This window comes from Equus przewalskii, chromosome 13, assembly GCF_037783145.1.
Source record: "Equus przewalskii isolate Varuska chromosome 13, EquPr2, whole genome shotgun sequence".
Taxonomy (NCBI): Eukaryota; Metazoa; Chordata; class Mammalia; order Perissodactyla; family Equidae; genus Equus; species Equus przewalskii.
Window position 1 is genome coordinate 84,955,262 of NC_091843.1, and position 22,519 is coordinate 84,977,780.

At 40.9% G+C, this 22,519-nt stretch overlaps 1 protein-coding gene across 1 annotated transcript in view; it reads right to left on the bottom strand.

The window, feature by feature from the left end:
• CMYA5 (cardiomyopathy associated 5) overlaps positions 1-22,519 on the bottom strand; it is an 84,481-nt gene that overhangs the window by 17,519 nt on the left and 44,443 nt on the right. The window contains exons 3-9 of the mRNA XM_070571540.1: positions 20,213-20,308; positions 18,615-18,848; positions 16,986-17,008; positions 12,263-12,381; positions 7,049-7,198; positions 4,528-4,674; positions 3,255-3,402 (exon numbers count right to left, since the gene is read on the bottom strand). Coding sequence (XP_070427641.1) covers positions 3,255-3,402; positions 4,528-4,674; positions 7,049-7,198; positions 12,263-12,381; positions 16,986-17,008; positions 18,615-18,848; positions 20,213-20,308 — 917 coding nt within the window. The remainder of the gene's footprint in view (positions 1-3,254; positions 3,403-4,527; positions 4,675-7,048; positions 7,199-12,262; positions 12,382-16,985; positions 17,009-18,614; positions 18,849-20,212; positions 20,309-22,519) is intronic.

Genomic DNA, 22,519 nt, shown 5'->3' on the forward strand with positions numbered 1-22,519 from the left:
GGCTGCTGCTTCACATAATGATCCCCTCATGGAGCCGAGAAGTGAGTGGGATCAGACAGGCCTTGCCTTGCTCTTCTTTCCAACACACAAAATAACCCTAATTATGCACTCCTGTGCAAAGAACCAAAGTGAAGAATGTGGTTCTAATAAAATGGAAAAGTGGGATTGTTTGCATTTGTTGGGTAGAGGTGATCAAGTTTTGAGGTTCTTTGTTTATCAATTCTACTATCTGTCTACAGCTGACATCTTGGAGCTTGAGCAATATAGATTACAGTTAAATAGTTAATGTTTTATAGAGTTGTGAACCATCAGGCACTGTAAGGAACGTTTTAAAGCTGGTCGTAAGAACCAGATGGTCAAAAGCCCTAGGACACATGGCCACTCCAGAAGAGCAGAAATTTCCTTCCCTCCTGAACTCTTAAATTGGAGAACCAAAAGAGATACAAATGAGTTCTGCAGCCCTGGGCCTCTGCGATTAAGGATGAATTATTTCACAGTCTGTTCATGCCAACCTGGGGTAAAGGCCTTGAGGCTTCTTGCGCCGATGAAGGATGACTCTGACGTGGTTCATCAGCAACAGACTGAGCAAACGGACAGGGTAGTGATTTGTGGCCAACAGAATTTTGCTTGCTTCAAAAAATTATCTGTTGTCAGACTCAGCAGGGATCCAGAGACTGGAGAGTCTTCCCTGGGCTGTGGATTGGACATACCATTCTACCTTCTGGCACTGAGGGGTCTTTTAGCACCTAATTGGGAAAAGCTCCATCTCCAACACAGCACCAAACTATCAACAAGGCTCTGCATGTGGAATTTCCCTTCATTTCTAAACTTGCTGGACTCTGTCCATTCCATAACAAAGGAGCCTTTTATTATGCCATAACTCCTATAAACTTCTGCTTATCCAGCCTCCCAGATGCTCTCCTTTAACAAGAAAAATAAAAATGAACCCACTAGCAAAGTCTCAAATAGAATAAACTAATGACAAGTCTTATGTTTTAATAAGCTAGACGTTTGTCTTAATGAAATTAGTGGATGGCCATTTTTTCTGCTACAAATGGAACTGTCATTGCTTTATTTGGTTTTGATAGAGGATTTGTTTGGAATGCATTGTTCATTTTTTATATCAAATAGACTTTCTTTTTTTTTTTTTTTTCAGTTTTGAGGGCCCAGGATGATCAGGGAAAGGAAAAGCATTAACCAAAGGGTTCTGAATGGTACTGCATTCTCTTTATATATCTATGTTTTTCATGTGACAAAGGAAATGAAAGATACACAGTAACTCCCAGTTGTCAGGCTGTTGAGGTATGCTGACTCAGTCCGTGTAATGACACAAGTTCTAGAATTAGTGGAAAGAATAAGGCAGATCGATATTTGAGTCCTGACTCCAAACTTTCACTCCGTCATATCTTGGTTCACTCCGTTAATATCTTGGTCAAATTATTTAACCTCTCTGAGTCTCATTTAATGGAGATCATTACCTCCCTCCTAGGTTGTTGAGAGGGTTAAATGAGAGTTAGCACAGGTCCTGGCATGTTGAATGTCCTCGGTAAACACCAGTTCCCCTCCCATCACCCCTTTCCTTTCTCCCTGCAGCCACATTTATGAGATGATATCACAGTTCCCTCAGTGAGATGGCTACTAGGTCTCAGGGTTTCCAGATTTCTGCTGATTTAAGAATCCAACTGTGCTGATATTATTTATGCAAATGCCAGCTGGGAAGCGATGCCGTAACAAGGATGAGTCATTTCAGAGTGCTCCTTAACAGCCTGATATTGCCTCAGAAAGAGCTAGGTTTTCTTCACTGATGGTGGAGAATGGTGGGAGAGACTGCCTAGGGACTTGGGCACTCCTGATATAGGTGTTTGTAGAGAAGGTCCAGGACTCCCTTAAGTGACATTAAATAGGGGTTAGCAGCTTGGACTTTGAAATCTAACAAAATAGGATTTGAACCCTGATTGCTACTCACTAGCCAAGTAGCCTCTCAAAGCGTCTGTTTTCTTCGAGTTCTTGTTAGCATTAAATAAGGCAATGTGTATAAAGCACTCAGGACAGTCACCAGCACACAGTAAATGACCAAAAAAATCAGTTATAATCTCTCTGTCTCTCTCCCTCCTTTCCTCCCTCCCTTCCCCCAACCCTGGCCAGAGTTCACCTCTCCACTATTTGCTGATTATTGAAGGCTGCCTTTTAGCAGTCAGCACATTAATGGAGATGTTGTGTCTTGTAGAGTTACTGTGTTCTCACTTCTGCTGAAATGCCTACATCCCACCCATACACAGCCCACTTCACTTTAATGCATCCTTTGATCATTATTTTGTGAAGTCTGTCTTCACATACTTGAAAGAAACTATAATTATTGCTCAGTCATATGAAACCTCCCATCATAACTAAATAAACAGTTATTGATTGATCATGAAGATAATCAAGAGCTTAAACAATACAGTTTATTAAAAAGCTTTCTAATTTCATACCGTTATTTCTAAGTTCCTTATCCTACCAAAATAGTTTATCTCAGTGAACTTGGTTAAAAAAAGGTAAAAATGTCTCTATCAAAATGTAAATATTAACAATAGCGATCCTAGTATTCATCATGAAACATGAAGTTGCCTTATTGCCATGGCTTAGAGGTTAAGATAACAGCACCTCAGTAAATGAATTAACGTTTACCAAATACCCCTTTATTGATAAATTTTAGCTTAATAATTTTAGTGGGAGAGCTTCATATTTCTTTTTTTCCTGGAAAAACCTCTTTAGATTCTTCATGCTCTTGGTGAGGTGAGTATGTCTCTGCGATGATACATATGTAATTAGCTCCTTTATATTACTGATATACCATGGAAACACTCAGATTTACACTATATACAAACGCAGTATTAGTTTCCTGAGTTAGGTGGTACCTATTCTGATATAACTACTAAAAAGTTCATAAAATATGCATAAATCCTGTCTAATCACTCAAGTTAAATATACTCAAAGAATGTTCTACGTTATTAAAATTCACATACATTTTTCTTACAAGGGAGTTATTATTCTGCCTTGTAGCATGTGTTTTATTACAAACTTGGAGTTCATTGACGAATAGTGATGGAGTTACAAATAGAGACAACAGCTTAATTAGCTCAGCAGGTTTTTGGGAAGCCCTTCTCCCTCTGAGCAGAAGCTCAGAGGTTAGCTTATGGCCCTGAGCCAGCTTCCTGGCACCCCTGGGTCTCCCCATGGAGAAAAGGGGTCTCCTCGTGGAGGGTGATCTTTACCTGAGGCCCTCGCCCTCTGGGGAATGCTGTCTGCAGTACTCCAGAGTGTAGGTCTCTGTGGCCTCCGGGTTGGCAGGCCGCCATCGGATGGTGGCCGTGTTCCAACACACGGTACAGTCCTCAGCACAGATCACAGGGGTGGAGGGTGCTGCAGAGAGAGAACCACGTCAACTGTGGAACAATCGACACCAGCTCTGCTTCCCTGGTACCCTGGGAAGAATGCCTGGGCATGATTTTATATAATTTTTGATTTAAAAATACATTCTGGGTTGAAAACCCAAAAGGTATAAAAATTTATATTGTAAAAAGTCTCACTCCCACCCTGCCTTCCAAATTGCCCAGTTTTCATCCATCCCCAGTCAGATAGCTTCTCATATTAGCTTCCTGTAAATCCTACCAGAGTTTCTTTATATGTATACATATAACAAAAACAAGCAAACAAAAATAAAGATTCTTGTGCCCCTCCCTTTACATAAAAGTTAGCCATGATCTTGCCTCCAGTAGGTGCTTAGTGAATATTCGCTTTAAAAGGCAAGAAGAAAGGATAAAAAGGCAGGAGTAAGTCATTGCTTCCCCTGAGGTAGTTGCAATGATCTAAAAGGCAACGCAAACTCAGCTTGTGCTACCCCTGCGTCAGCGCCCTGTGGAAAGATCCCATCACGGATGCACTCCCAGCTGACTACTGCTGCTGAAAACGCGGGGGCTCCCAGCACCCAGATGATGAAGACTGGGCTTCTGACCCCAGCAAATGTGAGTCTACGCACTAGCCTTTCTCACCTCATGTCTTTACTCTCCTTGTTTTTAAGTCAAAGAAATAATACCAAACTTCTTCTCTTGTTCTGCACACTCCATATTGTTTCTCACCTTGATGCCTCTGCTCATATGTCTTCTTCAAAAGGAATACACTCCTTTAACACATGACTTCCTACTGATCCTCTCAAGGATGTAGCTCAGGCATCAGTTCTAGGAAGCTGATCCTGGTCCTGCCCCTTCCCCAGACTGTTTCGGGTACCCTCTGGAGTGTTCTCATAATAACCTGTGCATAACTGGATCATGGCCCTTACCACAAATTGTGTATGATCTTTTGTTGTCTATCTTCCCTACTTGACTATGAGCATCTTGAGAATAGGAACCTAGTCTTATTCATCCTTGTATACACAGCACTGTACAACACCCAGCATGCAACAGGTGTTTAATAAATGCTTACTGGTTGACCTTGTAGTCTGTGAAGAATTGAGTATTGCCTTGTAACACCCCTGTGACATCTCCTTACCTGTTCTAAAAATTGCCCTTTCACTGGGCAGGCTACATCCGGTAAAGTTCACAGCCATTACCCACACTTGGTAGCACCGGTCGGGTTCCAGATCTTCAAAAACACAGTAGCTTTCTTTCACTGTCACTCTGTATTCTTCGACCAACTCTAGAATAAACACAGTCACAAACTCTAGGGTGTCTTCCAAAGTTAAATGAAAGTTACAGTTATTGGAAAAATTGGTCTATGACTTTTTTCAGTGGAAAACCCAAACTGATAAACGTATAGATATCATTATGTGAGTGCTAGCACTTTAGAATACATAACAAAGCAATAACATCTGAAAAGAGATATTTGGAGTGACATGGTACTACTTGTGAACACTTATCAGAAAACAACAGCATATTAGTAAGATTCTGAGCTTCCTGCACCACAGGTAAAGTAACTTATTTCCATAGCAAATACTAAAATTGCACAGAGTTTATGTTAACTTAAATCTCAGTAATACACTCTCAAGAAAATTCTTAAGAAGCAATGCCAATATTTCAGGAAAGTATGTAATAAAATAAGGGCAACTCTATGTTTTCTAAGCTTATGATGTTATAAAGCATCTTTACAGATTGGTAAACCATTTTAGTATTCAGTATGGTTTTCAGATTCGAAGTTTCAAGTCCTGGTTCCTTCTCATGAATTCCAGAATTCTTTCAACTAGAGCTTTCTTCAAGTTATAGAAATACTTAAATAACTTCGATAGGTCATAAACTATTCTAAGAAGTAACTTTGTTCAGTCAAAACATTTCTTTAAAGTTCTTCAGTTATCTTACTTTCAGCATTTTAGTAGTAAATAGTACTCAATACCATTCTGATCACCTGCCCCTTTGGGCTAATCTGATTACTCTTACTGAAATTTTCCATCCTTTGAAAAGAATGATTTTGTTTTTTAAATTAACCTCTGGTCATTTCAGTTCTCCTCCCTCATTGGTCTTGAATGACACATCTTCAAAACCCCTCCAGTTAAGAAACCCAGATTGTTTCCTTTTAAAGAAAATTTAGGAGCTCTTCAACTCAGCAGCTTCCTTCAACTGCATCTCTCTTTCCCAGTGAGCTATACTTGCTGGACAGATAGTTTGGTTTAAATAACGTCATAAGGACTTATACACTGAAAAACGTTCCCCCATAGCCTAGAAAGTGTGACTGCAGTTTTCAATGGAATCAGCCTTTGAGGCTACGTCCTGATACCCCGGTACTCCTTCTAACAACACTCGTAACATACGTGACTGGAGACCCATTACATGTAGCATGGTGGCACAGTATAGATCATCGGATTAGCTAACTGGCATCAGCAGAGGCGTTGGAGAATGAGACACAGGACAAGTAAGTGTTTGGGGGGTAGTGGGGAAGGTAAAGCACTTAAAAAAAGTATTCCAGGCAACAAATAGTTGTTAAGAGGCGTCTTGAGAGCCAGGAAGCTCCCTGATATAACTGGACATACAGGGAGATGCAGTGTGGCGTGAAGTGTTGTGACAGGTATACGGTAATAGGTCCCCAGTAAAACAGGATTTCCTATGGACAAACCTGGCTAACTTTACACTATGCCCATGGTTGCTTTTTTTACTTCTTAAAAATTCAAATAAGTATCACATGACATCTCGAAAGATTTAAATATCACTAACAGTGAAATACAGTATTTCTTATTACAAATTGGGCTCCTGTGGCATGTCTATCCTGCTGCGTGCTGAGCTAGTTTCCAAAATAGATGGTTCTGTCTTCAGCAAGCAACACGGAATGCCAGCACTCCCAACCCTGAAGCATCAGGGATCACGACCTCAGCGTGCCTGGCTCCTGGGTCCTAAAAGAAGTCCTACTCAACAGAGAGATATTTACAGAGGCTCAACTCTAAGACGTGCCATCCAGTCACTCCACTCTGCACTTTCACCTCTATCTGCACATTAGTTTGGGACACCAGAAGTCTACACCGTACCTAGGCCCACGCCTTGAGAAGTGTGAACTCTGAATTAACCTTTATAGCTTGTTTGTAGCTTTTATCAAAGGTGGATTGAGAAAATGCCAACAATGACACCCAATACTGCATTTGCACTAAAATTGTGGTAGAAGACACTGTCCTACATACAGCTCATTTCTTCTCTACAAAGAAGCACACACTACACTTGTCTTTTAGATTTCAGTACTAACTGAAACTTTGCTGTCCCTGAAACTCTGGTATGTTACCTCCTTCTGGAAAATGAGAATCACTTAATTGCTCCTGTTATCCTGAGAGCTCAAAGCTATTAAATTTGAATCTCGATTACAATATTCATGTCGACCACTATGATGATATTTATGCATTTTTGTGTTTTGTGATCCTGATATGCAAATTTTGCTTCTGTGTTATTTCATTATATGGCGGTTGGTTTGTTGTTGTTGTTTTTGTAAGTGGCCATCAGTGCTTTGTGGAAAAAGTTATAATAGGTGAACGTTTAAAGACTTCACATTAAGATGCAGGAATGTACACAGGCTCCTGTGTTTGTGTTAGCAATCCTACCGTCTACTTCTTGGTCATCCTGTGGCTCCTCCACGCAGTAAACCTGGAATGAGTCAACAACGTCTTCCTTATTCATGCTCCAATAAACTGCAATCGTCGTGCTAGTGGCAGAATTTGGTTCCTGAGGTTCTAGTCTTGGAGGCTGTGGAACTGGAATATAAGACAGATTTACTATAACTAATGCTGTTTTTATTGATTGATCTTTTTATTTTTGCAAAAGTCACCTATGCTTATTAAAAAGAATTCAAACAACACAGAAATACATGGAGTAAAAGTGGGAAGGCTCCCTTGTTCCCAACGCCTCCAACCCAAAGGATATTCCTTGGAGGCAAGCACTGTTGCAGTTAAGTGTATCCCTCCAAAATGTTCTCTGTACATTTGTGCATGTGCACAGATAACACACACAGACGTAAACAAAAATGAATCCCCAGGTAATATTCTTCTGTAGTCCTGTATTTAGAGCAACAAACGTATACAGGTTAGAGGATGCATCAAATGATTTGGTTTGTCTTCAAAACAAAAACTTGAGTATGCTTTTCTAGATAACCAGCACTATATCGTTCTACATATGATGCTGTCCCTGGTATCAGTTCCCCTACATTAAACTCAGTATATGCGGGGTTAAAACCAAAGCACTCATTCCCTGCTTACTCCCTGACTCCCTGGCTGCAGAATCCACTATCCACCATGGAGACAAAGAGCCAAGGTCACCTACCTGCAAATTCCCTTATCATCCTCCTCCCCTGGAAGCAGCGTCCCAAGGCCAAAGTCAGGCTACTGGGAAAGCTCCAACGAGCAAGCCCACTGACTCCCGTCCTCCCCCCTCCTCCCTCCCCCCCCCTCCCCCCGCCACCCCCACACCAACAAGCAGCCACATTCCTCACAAATGTTTAAAACCCCTGGCCTCCCTTTCGGGGAGACAAGACGAAACACGACAAATTTGAGGGCTCACTCTCATCTCCTAGCTGATACCACCCGAAATAAAAACCCCTCTCCTTGCCATAAGCCTGGCGTTCCAGTTTTTATTTGGCCCCTCTTGTGTGGCAGGTAGGGAACCTATGTTTGTAGGTGCTAACACATAGAGTCTATATTCACAAAAGAGACAATGGAAGCCCTTTTTAGCTATGGTTGTTATATCACCAAGGCTGAAAAAGACTTGCATGAATAAAATATCAAAATACACTTTCTGAAACTACTATCCTATTTTCTCTTTCCAACATGCCCATATCTATAAGTTTTTCAAAAATTAAACAAAATGTAGAAATTACATAGGGGAGAAAGTACCCTGTTAACTGATTCAAATATAAGATTTAGATATCTAGTATAACTCTTTTTTTCTAAATGTTAAAGACAATATGCTCAAGTGTTTAACTAGAGATTTTAAAAGTTTGTAATTATGCATATTGAACGTTAATGGTATATACAACACCATAAATCAAACTCCTATGCAATTCTCCTCCAAAATTTTTGAGATACAAAAGCACTGAACGTGTTTTACAAATTAGAGGAAGAGGTTATTCCCACCGTTGAAAAGATGTCATCCTTTTAAATTTATTTTTGTGGGGTTTTTTCCAATCAACAATTTCCTGAGAGATAAGCTTACTGAAACAATACGGGTCAAATTTTGTGAGATTACCTTATTAAAATTTAACAATGAAGGAAAAGAAAACAAAAGTTAGGAAGAAGGTAAAAAGGAGAAAACTATAAACGGGTCCAAAGAAGGGAACAAAAAGGGACACACTGAAAAGATTCAATAAAGAGGTGAAGAGGTGAGGATACACACAGGGATGAAAATGAGAAGCAGGATAAGGGAATGGTGAAGTTCACCGGCTTCAGAGCAGAGAGGCTGGCGGAGGGTCAAATACCAGATCCCCCGCTTACTAGCTGCATTCCTGAGCCTCACTTTCCCCATTTTTAAAATGGGAAACAACAATTAATAACATTATTCCCTCCCAGGGCTGTTGTTAGAAGCAAGATAATCTATATTAAATGCTTAGTGAAGTGCCTGACACATAACCAGTGTTAACGTTCAGAAGGCAAAACAGCCTTAGCAGAAGCATGGAAAACAGAGGGGAGAAGGCAGGAAGCCCCTGAAGATGGGAGTCGAATTAGGGACCTACCACCTGGGGAATCACAGAGGGGCTACAGAGGGGAGCCGGCTGCATGGGAAGGCAGGAAGCCTGCGTGTCAGAGCACCTCCCCAAGGACTGACAAGGGTTCAGAGTCCCTTCTACTATCTTTGACGTTTCTGTTTGTCTTCCCAGCAGGAAACCAGTGTCACATTCTAGTGGAGTCCATCCAGACAAGTGCAGTTCAGTAAATTTTCATGTTGCCCACATTTATGGAAGAGCCAAATAGGATGCTTCAACTATTGTCAGTCGTCTTTGAAGCAGCGTTGGAGAATTCCTTGAGGCATGAACAGTGAAAATACTCCCCATTTTTCTATGAAATATACATTTAGCTATATCTGCTTTTTAAAAGTGGTAACATCTTTTCAAAACTCTCTCTCTCAGATAGCTTACCAAACTTAAAAGTCGATAATTGACCCCTCAAAATCAACACATTCTAAGGAAGAAGCAATTGTAGGGAATTAAGCAAAGCATGTAGGCTAGGAATAATTTTGTACCTAATGTGCTCCTTCCCCGAAAAACATTAAAGTTAAAACATCTTTTTTCAAAAGGAGGAAACGTTTTTACTTTTGAAGTATTCTGAAATTAAGAAGGAGTAAGAATATTCCATAGATGTAGTCTAATAATGATGGCTGGATTCACAATTCCTGCGTGAAGGGAGAACATCAGAGACCCAGATTTTATATGTTAGCAACTTGGTTTCCACTCTGTAGTAATGAACTTGAATAGGAGCAATGCCAAAAAATACAAAATGAGATTTTAAGGTTTCCTTGCCAGAGGCTAAGGAATTGGGCAGATGAATCACCCCACGGATCCCCTCTGCCTGATGGAGTGTGCCCATAAAGAGCTGTCCCATGAAGGGAGCTGAGTGTTAGATCAACTTGGACTTCAGGACCTGGGTGGTCCAGATACAGATTCCCACTCAGCCTAGCTTTCAAAAAGCACCCAGAAGAGCAACATTATTCACAATAGCCAAAAGGTGGGAGCAACCCAAGTATACCTTGAAGGGCGAATGGATAAGCAAAATGCAGTACAGACATACAATGGAATGTTATTCAGCCTTAAAAAGGAAGGACATTCTGACACATGCTACAATGTGGATGAGCCTTGAGGACATTATGCTAAGTGAGATACACCAGTCACAAAAAGACAAACAGTGCATGATTCCACTTATATGAGGTACATAGAGTAGTCAAATTCAGAGACAGAAAGTAGAATAGTGGTTGCCAGTGGCTGAGGGTAAGGGGAAACAGGGAAATGAAAAGAATTCTGGAGAGGCATAGTGGTGATGGTTGTACAACAACACGAACGTACTTAATACCACTGAACCGTGAACTTCAAAGTGGTCATGATGGAATCTTTATGTTATGTATATTTTACCACAACCAAAAAACAAAGTCCCCAGGAGCCAGTCAAGGAGACCTGGGATGTTGCTAATCTATGGTGATCCCTCCTTTCACAGCAATGCACTTGCCTCTTTGGTGTAGAGCAGGTTCAAGTGCAAAGACTCTGAAACCAAACTCCTCCACCACCTCCTCCTCCCAAATTCCTGTATCTATGGCAACGTGACAGACATTTTTCTGTTCCCTCTATTTCCTCACCTGTCAAGTGGGAATGACAATAAAACCAGCCTCCCAGGGTTGTTGCGAGATTAGATGATAGGATATGCTTAACAGTGCCAGGCATCGGAGAAATGGTGGGGGCTGCTCTGCTTCTCCATGGAAAAGTCACATACTTTCCTCATTATGTCTGTTTAGTTTAGGGAGTGATCAGATTAACTTTTCAGGTACCAGGTGAGGACTTTAAATCTGAGAGGCGTCATTGGTCACAAAATGAACCGAAACTCTTTAACATCAAGTCAACACCCTGGGCTCTGATTCTGTGAAGCAGATGCACGACGCACAGCATTTCTATCTCAGAGATCGGTCTCCATAAACAGCTTGGAACGACTGGGATGCCACATGCACTATTTCTCAGTGAATCATTAACACTTTGTGACAATTTAACACTGTGACCTCTAAAATATAGAAAATGTCCTCTCACTGCCCCTCAGATATTCAAAAGAATATCCTTCTAATGAACAACAGCATATAACCAATCCCTTAAAAGCAAAAGATCTACTCTGTTAATGAAATATCTTAGGTTGCAATCACTGCTCTGTTAAAATGCCTCTTTGAGACTTTACAGGAAAACATCCTTTTGTTTTGAGACATTTCCAGAGAAAATCCATTGGGATAAATGACTGAATTTTTCACATTATATAGGGTTGGTGGGGCTTTTTTGGTCTTTTTAAAGACATGGTGGGTAGCCTTTTACTAGTTACTAAACTAAAACTCTTCCTACAGAAATGAAAGTTAATTGTCAATTTAAAAACAGCAGTCATTTTTAAGACGGCTTTGAAAGAACACAGCATCTTTTAAGGAGGACGTCTGAGTACATTTTACAGTAAGTAAAACCTGGTAACTTCACTGAGACCCAGCAGCTTTGAGATATCTAAATGAGTTTCATTGTCTTGTTTGTTAAAATAGCACATTAAAAAATATTTTGAAGAGCCGGCAGGATGCTCTGACAGCTGAGTGGGAGGCTCCTGGCTACAGAGCATGCTGCTGAGCTGTTATTTCTCAAAGCTAATCTGTTTAGTTTGAAAAAAGGAAAAAGGACTCAGTTGAAGAGGGGGAAACCATTCTCAAGGAAAAATCTGCTCAACACACAGGAAAATATTTTATTTATTTTTTCCTCTATACCTGGCTGCTGGCATGAAGCAAACGACCTCTAGAAGAGAGGGAGAGAAATTCTATTTTAAAAGGAAAAAAAGAGGAGACCCTTTGGTTCCATTGCTACCTCCTCCCATCTCCTCACCATCCCAGCACCGTCACAGAGCTTGAAATGGAAACGCAGTTTGCACCTGAAACGGCACGCTAGCCTCATGCTCTACTTCAGAATGTAGCTTTAAACTTTTACAACTAAAATTTTTCTTTTTTTTTTCTTTTTCCAGTTATATTTCCTTACATTCAAAAACTTTACGAAACAAACAAGGAAAAACTGTCCAGTCTCATCAAGGTGATTAATACATTAAAATTCCTACCGGCCACTTGTTTTAACATCTGGTCACTTCTTGCCGAGCTGTCATCATAATGTTCAAAAAGTGAGAACGCAGCAGGCATTTTCTCTAAGGAAGCGGTGCTCTCCATTGCAGAAAGCAACCTATTGGAGGAAAATATTCCTAAATGAGTCAAGAAATTATTAACATACAGAATCAAAACAAAAAACAATTGTTCAAAATGAAGTTGGTGGTGGTGTTTTTTGGGAGGTATTGTATCCAAAAGGGATTGAAACTGCTTCAAAGTCTAGAAATATATGTCTAAAATCTATTTATTCTTAGGATTCTTTGGTGCAACTGAAAACATTAGGAATTCCATTCCTATTTCCTCAAATCTGACTAGATCCCATCAAATTATATGTCTTAATTTTGCATCTATAAAGTTAATCTTAAAAATTCCTACATTTTAAAGATTATTCTTATTTATTTCCTATAGATATAAAAGTTTAGAGCCTGCCTAGAAATTCACACACTCTATGATGTCCTTGCTGCTCTCAACCCCCACTATTACATTTCTAGTCATTGTCTTTCAAATAATATGTTCACCTGCTATGTACCAGGCACTCTTGAGGGTACTGGGGGTACAACAGGGAAGGAGGATAAAGCCTATCCATTCTTAAGAGACTATACCAGCCACAGGTTATAAATTAATAGCTTTTATATACTCAAGACCCTCTGAGGAGGCATGCCAACAAATACTAACTCTTAGCATTTGTATCCAGGTGAAATCTGGGTTTAAAAAAAAAGTGTTTGATTCAGAAGAGGGCAAAGGGGAAGGAGAGATTGCAAAAGCATGTATCTTTAGCATGAGGGGCCTGAAATTTGGTTAGGAGCTCCCCTCTGTGCACCTCACTCACAAGGGCTGGAATTATCTTCCAGCAATTAAGCCAGCTTTTTTTTCCCTCTTTTTTTTGGTGAGGAAGATTGGCCCTGAACCAACACGTGTCGCCAATCTTCTTCTTTTTGCTTGAGGAAGATTGTTGCTGAGATAACATCAGTGCCAATCTTCCTCTATTTTATGTGGGATGACGCCGCAGCATGGCTTGACGAGCAGTGCTAGGTCCACACCCAGGATGCAAACCAGCAAACCCCCAGCCCCCGAAGCAGAGCACACAAACTTAGCCACAACACCACGGGGCCAGCCCCTAAGCCAGCTTTGAAGAACTCCATCGGCTTCGTTATCATGGACTTTTGGGTTTGAGCAGAAGAGACGCATATCCAAGCCTTTGTGCTTGCTGTTGGAACTTTCTTCTAGATACTTGCATGGCTCCTTCCTCACTTAAATTAGACCTCTGTCCAAACGTCCACTCCTTCGAGAGGCCAGGCCCAAGTGCTCTACTCCCACAGCATCGCCCGCCATCTCTACCCTCACTCTGCTGCGTTTAACTTCCTCAAACATATCCCGACCTATTTGTTTTGTCCTTCTACTTCACCAGGATATAATCTACATGCAGGAAAGGACTTTGTTTTGTTCACTACTGGGCTGTAATGTGTTCCTTGGCACAAAGGAGGCATTTAATAAATATATTTTGAACGAATAGAGGACAAAGTTTCATTTGGGTGAGATTATCAGGATCTGAGGTCTAGTAAATTTTTTATCAGTGTAAAGGAAAAGGGTTATAAAATACAACTGAAACATTTAAAGAGTGCCCACTACGCTGACTATTGTTAGAAATAATAAAATTCACTATCATCTGATTTGGGGGGATGGTTCCAATAGCGGCTTCAAAGAGGAGGTGACATTTGGGCTGAATCTTAAAGGAGCAGGAGTTTCCCAGACAGAACAAGGGAGTAAGGGTGCTGTAGACAGAAGGACAGCATGAACAAAGGCATGGAAGTTGGGGAAGATAATGGCACATTCAAGGGCCAGAGGGCCCTGTGGGCTACCTGGAGAACCAGGAAACAGAGACACAGATGAAACTGAAAGGGTGTTTATGCCTTGACTGTGACGAGCCTTTCACATCCACCAAGAGTTTCCATTTTATCTTTTAAGGCAGGGAGAGCCACAGAAGTGTTTACACAAGGGAAGCTTAGAAGAATACCCTGGCAGGAGTCTGAGGAAGGACCAGGGCAAGTAGATAGAGGTGGTAAGGTCAGTTGGGGGACCTCACAACACTCTGGGTGAGGGAAGACAACCTGAACTTAAATTACAGCTTTGGGGCTGCAATGACAGACTCGGGATGAACGAACAATGGTGCCCAGTACTTACGCTAAGCCCTCTCCATACACGTTGCTGACTAAACAGAGTACATTTCGTCACACAAAAGCTCTGGTCGTAGACACCACAAGTAAAAGGTTTTTTTCCCTCATGCACTGACCTGTCCAATTTTAATGTCAGTATGTGAAAGGGCAAGTGGACATCTTTTCATGAGCAAGTCCTACAATGGTGGTGACTCTCTTTCTTTTTCATTATTATAACACAAAAGAGCCAAACAGAGGAAAAAATGCATCTTCTTAACAGAGCAGCAATTTCTAAGCAAACGTGTTTTTCAAAATATGCAAATTTTGAGTCTAAATATGCTTGACAGCATTCCTTAATTGAAGCATTTTCAGTGTCGAGAAAAATCATTTAATATACAAGCGTTGCCTTTAGAGATATAATATGAAGGGAGGGCAAAGCAGAAGCAGGGTAAAAAGCCAGCTAATTAGCACTTCTCATAGAAAGGAACACCAAGAACATGGAGGTTGTGAGGCAGAAGTTGTCCTGAGGACATGAAAGGCAGCTTCTTAGTGAAACTATCAAGCTTCATCGTGTGTGTGTGTGTGTGTGTGTGTGTGTGTGTGTGTGTGTGTGTGTGCGTGCGTGCATGTTTAACAGGGCTTTCTTAATTGCTCACATTTCTTCACTGAATCCTGAATTTTGTTGTCCTTTTTCTTTACAGAAACATAATGCTTATCCCAAGTGTATGCTCCTTTTGGTGACATGCAGCTTTAACAAAGATTAATTCATTGTCAATTGGACAAAGAAATCAAAATTAACTAAAATGACACACAGATGAGCAAGTTAAAGCAGGAAACCAAAGAAATGGTATTTAGAATTAAATAGATGTCACTTCAAATTATCAAGATAATATTCTAACATTTAGAAAAGTAAAAAGGTACTACAGCATTTTTTAAGGTAAAAGCATTTGCAAATTTTCATTCACCAAATTTCCCTGCCAATCAGTACCTTCCATGAGTGGATGAAATATAAATAAATAAACACACATCTACCCTGTCCAGTGAATATGGAATGGCACAATAAATCCATACACTTTTGGATAAAAATAAATATCAACAATATTCAGAAGAATGTATAATTTTTCAAAAATAAAGGAAACTGGGAGCAAGGCCTGGGTATCAGTTTCCAGACCCCCCTGTGCACCTCGGACTCCTGTGTGAGAATTGGTGCACAAGCAGATGCCTCGTCCCACCCTGGATTCCCATGCAGTGGGTCCAGGGTGGGGCTCCTGGTGCTTTGGTTTAACAAACCACACAGGTAATTCAGGCACAGCCACTTTTGGGAACCACTGGGCCAGAGGACAGATTGTTATAAACCAGAAGTCCTCAACCCTGGCTGTGCATTAAAATCACCTAGGAAGCTTCAAAAATGCCCAGGTCACACCCCAGACCAGTTAAACCAGAATCTCAGGAGGTGAGATGCAGGCATCAGCATTTTTTAAAGCTCCCTGGGTAATTCTATTTATAGCAGAGCCACTGTAATAAAACTCTTAGTGATTCAGCCAAGATTAATATACAAATTATTTTCTTAAAACTTATTGGCAGTATTCTGTTGAATAGATTTTTTTAAGATAAACAGGATTCATCTGTGCGGTTTTCATTATTTAAAAAAAATCAAGTTTCTAATCCAAACCCATTTTTCTATATTTTAATGTATCACAAATACAAATTTTTTTATTTTACTTTATGCTATTTCACAATTTGGCATTGAAGTAATCTGTAGCTAATATTTACAATTTTAGAAATTTACATTAAAGAGTTAAAAATAATAAAAACATTAGGCTCAACCAGTAGGAAAGACCTCAGGGCTTGCTATGCGAAAATGTGTCAGATTAGCGTGAGCATTTCAACATCAGATGCTCCAAAAGATAAACATAGATCTGACTTATGTGTTTTTATAGACAACATTTCCTAATTTCTTGTTGAGTGTTTTGCCTCTTAAACAAATGAAGAATTTCTCTTAGATTGAGTGTTAAAAACAACAACAAAACAAAATCAAAAGAGGAAGTTTCATCTAAGTTAGCTGAGCAGAAAGAGAACATAAATGCATGCCTATCTTTGAAAAGAAAATGAGAGAACATTCCATTAAGATTATGTAAGTCATAAAATTACTCAAGGCAGATATGAATGATTCTTTCAGATATTCATATTTAACCAATAAGTCTAAGTATCTACAAGATGTTCTGTATGCAGTGACAGGAAAGGTGTTCTAGATTAGGATGAAAATACAGAAAACATCTCAAGGAAGCAGTTAAAAATCTACATTATGATAATCGTTATTTAACTAAAGCACATGCAATTTTTTTCAAAGCTGTCATTTAGCTTTTAAAAGCACGGTGTCTAAAAGTGAAAATCCAGTAGCTCACTAAATCAATGTATGTATTTTTTAAATGGCAGCTCATTTTCTATAAAGCATCAAAATATTAAAAAGAAGGCATACAGTCATGCTATTCTCAGTTGCCACTACATTGTGCCATGTTTTATATACCTTTCATTGATTTCCTCAAACGACTTATGGGGGAACGGAAAAAAACAAAGAGAGAGAGAGAAAGAGAGAGAGAACTAATTAACAACAAACAGAAAAACCAACCTAGAGCGTTAAGATATGCCTGTTACACAATCCTGACTGCTCAGCTTCCCCTGAGGCTGTTTCTCTTGGGTGCCTTCAGCCTGGGCAGGAAGGAAATTAGCCCTCAGAAGGGGTGGGGGTGGGCGTCTGGGCAGGGTGGCAGGGGCTTTCGTTTCTAGGTCTGCTCTACTCCCTATAGTCAGCAAGGCTGGCAACAAGTTGCTTGTGCTTCTCTCTATTCATCAACAAATGGCTCAGCTTCCAGAATAGAACGCTCCAAAGCAAGAAAAATGATTTAAATTTGTTCAATGTGGGATATATACCAAAATGTAATCAGTAGTTATCTCTGGGTATACCTTCTCTGTGCTTTTCTGTATTTTCCAAATTTTCTAAAATGGATACATATTACTTCTATAAGCAGAAAAAGCATGCTTTCTTTTTCACAATTTGTTCTTCTGAAGAGAAGGAAATATTCTCATCAAACAAAGGTAAAGTTCTTCAGGAACACAAAGCACTTTACTAATGTTATACTTCACAAGAGGTTTCTAATTTTAAAATATTAGAGCTTTGCCTTAATTAAACATAAAGCAACCGGATGATTTTCATTCTCCTTTGAGGATGCCATGTGCATCTCACCCAATTTCGTCCTGGCTGGAGGTGTCCCCAAAGGCACACCAAAAGCCTAATATTGCCCCATTTTGCCTTGCTCTATCTCCAAACTTTACCAGAGGGCTGCGAGACTGGGGAGCTTTGAAAGGGAAGTCCGCACTCATCATAAGATGGTGCTTTCCTCCAGTTTGACATTTAGGCTTGGGACTGCCCCCAGGGAAAACATCTCTACTACCCCTGGTCAATCCTGGCTCCATGGAGAACCAATATCTTACTGAACATTCAAGGGAATTAAGAAAGCAAAGGGCTGCCTCTGTGCTGCAACTTGAGGTGCACCCCCAGGGAACCTTAGTCTACAAGGTACTTGTTTGAATTAAGGAATCTGGTCCCCAGGAAGACCCTTGTAAAAACATCAACACGCTACTTGAGAGGTATCACATTATGTCATCATTTTGCATGCTGAAAGTGTGCCAAAATGTTACTCTCAGCCCCTTGACGAGGCTCTGAGGGAATGGTCCCTGTGAGAGGCTACTTCAGATTAGGGAGTGGGAGTGGAGAGGACAGGCCCAGGGGCCAGCATGAGGATGCCAGGCACTGGAAGATCAGGCTGGCGCCCAAGGGGAAAGCATGAGTAAGGTTTTCAGACTGCTTTCCCTCTCTCTTAGAAGGGGATCAATCCATTGTGACAGAACGGACAGATGATGCTGTGGCTTCACTTCCAAGTATCCTTCAGCTGGATCTGGGTGTTAAATCTTTAAGGATTTGCTGGGCCTTTTCTGTAGGCATTGAGCATGCCCTAATAATTTTCAAATGTCAGAATTATATAAACTCCCCACAGAGACATAAATGATCTTAGGGAATACTGAAAGATGAATTTTTAAAAGTAGACTTGGGCCAGAGTGGGTGTAAGGTATGTGGACTGTTCGAATTGGTGCTTACAGCCAGGAAAACGGTCTCGTCAAGCTCCTCTGCTTCTCTCACGATGGTCTCGAGGGTGTCCTTGGCAGTGTCCATGCTCTGCAGAAAGTGGACCATCTGGTCATGCAGGAACTCCATCTTCTTTTTCTTCACTTCCTCAAAGCTCTGGGCTTTCTCATCATACTGTGCTAAAACCTTCTTCATCATTTCCTCATTCTGCTCTTCTAGCCTTTTCTCCTTTTTACTACAATTTTCCTAAAAAACAAAACAAAACACTTCTTAATGGAACAAGAAGTGTATGTCTTTTTTTTTTCCAAAGAGAAACACCATCCTTTTAAAGAATTGATCCCTGGCATCCTGATAAGAGAATCACAGATTATGTGCACAGTCTGAATTTCCAACCCACCAATCCCCTTTGCCATAGTTAGCTTTGCAATAGAATTCACTGTAAGAGGATTATCATGAAGGATTTAGTTAATGAGACACATAAAAAAGATATTTGTATGGAAATCTTGCCCACCTGCGTTCCCACGTGATAAAACTTGAAAATGGCATCCCAGTGAATGGAGGTCTGTGCCCTCCAGGCAGTGGAGAGGGTTCAGTGTCATTTCTGTTGCTCCACTAAATCATAGTGTTAGGGAGGGAGCAGCCAGGATATTGGACAGGGTGCTACATTCATGAACGCTCTCCAGGGAGGCGGCCGTCCCACTACAGTGGGAAAAACTTTATTGCCCATCTGAACAATCCCAGATGCGTGGCTGTCCTCATGAGAGGGCTAGTGATCAAATGATCACAGAATTTACTTTCTAAAAGGGACGCTTTGTGGGAGGGGCACAAAAATAATTAGCAGGTGTCAACTGATCTACAACAGGAGTTAAGCAGACCTCTCCCAAGCAAACTAAGATGTGGAGCCACCCTAGTGATAGGGAAACTGGGCCCCAGCCTTCTGCATGGCCCCTCTGCCACTCCTGACTGACAGGTGAGGAGGCCTGGGCCATCTCTGCACATGGCTGGAGCATGGCTACCCACTCCCTTCACTGCGAAGGGAGCAGGGGCCAGCAGCTAGGACAGTACGAACTCATCAAAGACACTGATACCATGAGAGACATTCATTTGTCCTGGGCATGGGACACTGGGCAGAGACTTAGGGCATCTCTGCAGAGCTAATCCGGTGAAAGGCAAGATGGTGGAGCAAGTAGAAACTCAGACCTGAATTCAAATCTTGGCTCTCAACTTACTATGACCTTGGGTAACATACTTAACTCTAAGTCTCAGTTTCTTATCTATAAAATGGGAACAATAATAATAACACCTATCTTTATGGTTATTGCGAGGATTAAATTGGATAAAGCACGTAAAGCATTTGCTCTATCATAGTAAGCGTCCAATAAACGCATATGTGTTTTCAAGGGCACGTCATCTATCCTCAGACAGAAAGCAGTCTCACTGATTACACAGAGGGAAGACTCCAAGGACCTTCACTTTTAATGGAACAAAACCAACAATGGCAAACCACACATGCACACACAAAGCCCAGTGCAGATCCTTTTAGCTCAGAGTCATTCACTTGTGATGCTGTGAACAAACCAGGTTAAAGAAAAAGGAATATGGTAACTTACTTCAATGGTGTTAAAAAAGGATTCTATCTCACTAACGAAGGCTTCAATCCTCAAGGACTTTTCCTGTAAGTTTTCTAGAAATTCTGCCAATTGAACCTGAAGAAAAGAAGTAAGATATCCTTAGTATATGACATTTGAGAAAAGAACTTCAACAGAGAGCTCCAATTACCCTACAAATTTAGTTTGTTTGGTAGAGATTTACTATATCACGTTCGCTAACAAATCAGTCTTTAAGCTTTCTTTGCTGCTTCATCTAAACTGACTATATATGATTCTGTATGATAAAGAGTTAGGAGGTTTGTGCATGAGAGTAATAGAAATGCAGCTTATTTTCTCATGCAAGAGGAAGGACTTCTTGGCAAGTTGGTGAGTTCAGAGCATACTTGTTTTAGAGAACTACGGATTTGAATTCTTTCTCCTTAGCAAGGTTTCAATTTTTATATATCGTCTTTCTTCTAAGATAGCAGACTTTTTGCTGAACTGGTACAACATATCTGAGTAGTCTCCTCACATTTGTGCCCATGGCCTCAGGTGTGCCTGGAGCACCTGACCCAAGAAGGTGATCAGGGTGTCACCAGGCCAGAAGTCCCTCATACCAAATGATGGAAACTATCTACTAAAGAGACCTAAAGGTTCTCATGACCCTCAAAGGGTTAAAGTACTCAAGGAGTGACAGCCAGCTAGAAAATGTATGGGTGACGGGGGAAGATGGCACCTCCTTTAGCCATAGTTATAAACCTAGCTGTAATCTACCCTGCTAAATTTAAAAAGTAACAACACAGAATAATAGAGCTTCAGTTGCCTGATTCACTATCCACAGAATGATGGAGAAATTACATTGATAGCAGCGGCTCAGGATCTGGCCTGTGATTCCCTCTATAGCCCCTGCCTCTTCTCCACAAGCCCCCAGGCTCCAATCACACAAGCCCCACCTTTCCTTGGACTCTTTCTCACTTATGCGCCTTTTCAAATGGTATTCTCTATCTCTAGAATGTCACCCTGCCCTTGTTTGCTCGAAGAACTCTACCTTATTTAAATCTCACCCAAACTTCACCTTTTTTTGTGTGTGAGGAAGACTGGCCCTGAGCTAACATCTGTGCCAATCTTCCTCCATTTTGTATGTGGGATGCCGCCACAGCATGGCTTGATGAGTGGTGTGTAGGTGCACGCCCAGGGTCTGAACCCACAAACCCTGGGCCGCTGAAATGGAGCACATAAACTTAGCCATGATGCCACCAGGGCAGCCACCAAGCTTCACCTTTTTGACACATCTAACCCTCCCAGCCCCACTCCACCATTTCACTCACTCCCAAATTTTCATTTCTCAGAATTCTGTGCTCCAACAATGCTGATTTGGGGAGCCACAAGTCCATCTTCCTTTATTTTTGTTTTCATTCCCAATGACTGGCACTGTTCCTGACATGGAACGGGAGGTCAATAAATATCGAGAAAGAAGGAAGGGAGAGAGTGAAGGAAGACAATAAGTGACAGACAAAAGCTAAGGCCCCAACCATGGGGATAGAGTGCGGGGAGAAGCGAGGATCTGGATAATCTGTAAACGCAGCCTCAGTTCCTGAGTAACCACAGATGGCCTACTCACAAGATGCTAGAGAATTCTCAAGTCACAATTTTTTTAAATGACTTTAACTTTTAAAAAGTTGCCAACCAATCTTAATCCTCACAGTGATTTAATGAAACGAAGCAAACCTCTTTGGCTTTAATCAACTAGTTTTCTACTTTCTCATACTGTTCAGAGATCAGGAATAAAAAAATCTTTAAAATGGTTTTAAAGAAGGAGACATAATATCACCCTGCTTTAGAAATTTCTTTTAGGGGCTGGCTCGGTGGCGCAGCAATTAAGTGCACACATTCCTCTTCAGCGGCCCGGGGTTCACCAGTTCTGACCCCCAGCGTGGACGTGGCACCGCTTGGCACGCCATGCTGTGGTAGGCGTCCCACATATAAAGTAGAGGAAGATGGGCACGGAGGTGAGCTCAGGGCCAGTCTTCCTCAGCAAAAAGAGGAGGATTGGCGGCAGATGTTAGCTCAGGGCTAATCTTCCTCCGAAAAAAAAAAGAAATTTCTTTTAAATTGACAATATTTAGACAGAATTAGTTTTTAATTTCTAAAAATCATAGTGACAAACAAAACATAATTAAGAAGACTGAAGAAATCTAGTCTTCTTTCTGCTGATAGTGCCCAGCAGTCGTTAGTTAACAAAACCAAGCATCCTCAAAGAATGGGGCACCTTTCATGGGTGTTAATGCATCCCGATGCTGAGATTTCATAAAAGACATTGTTCCATTT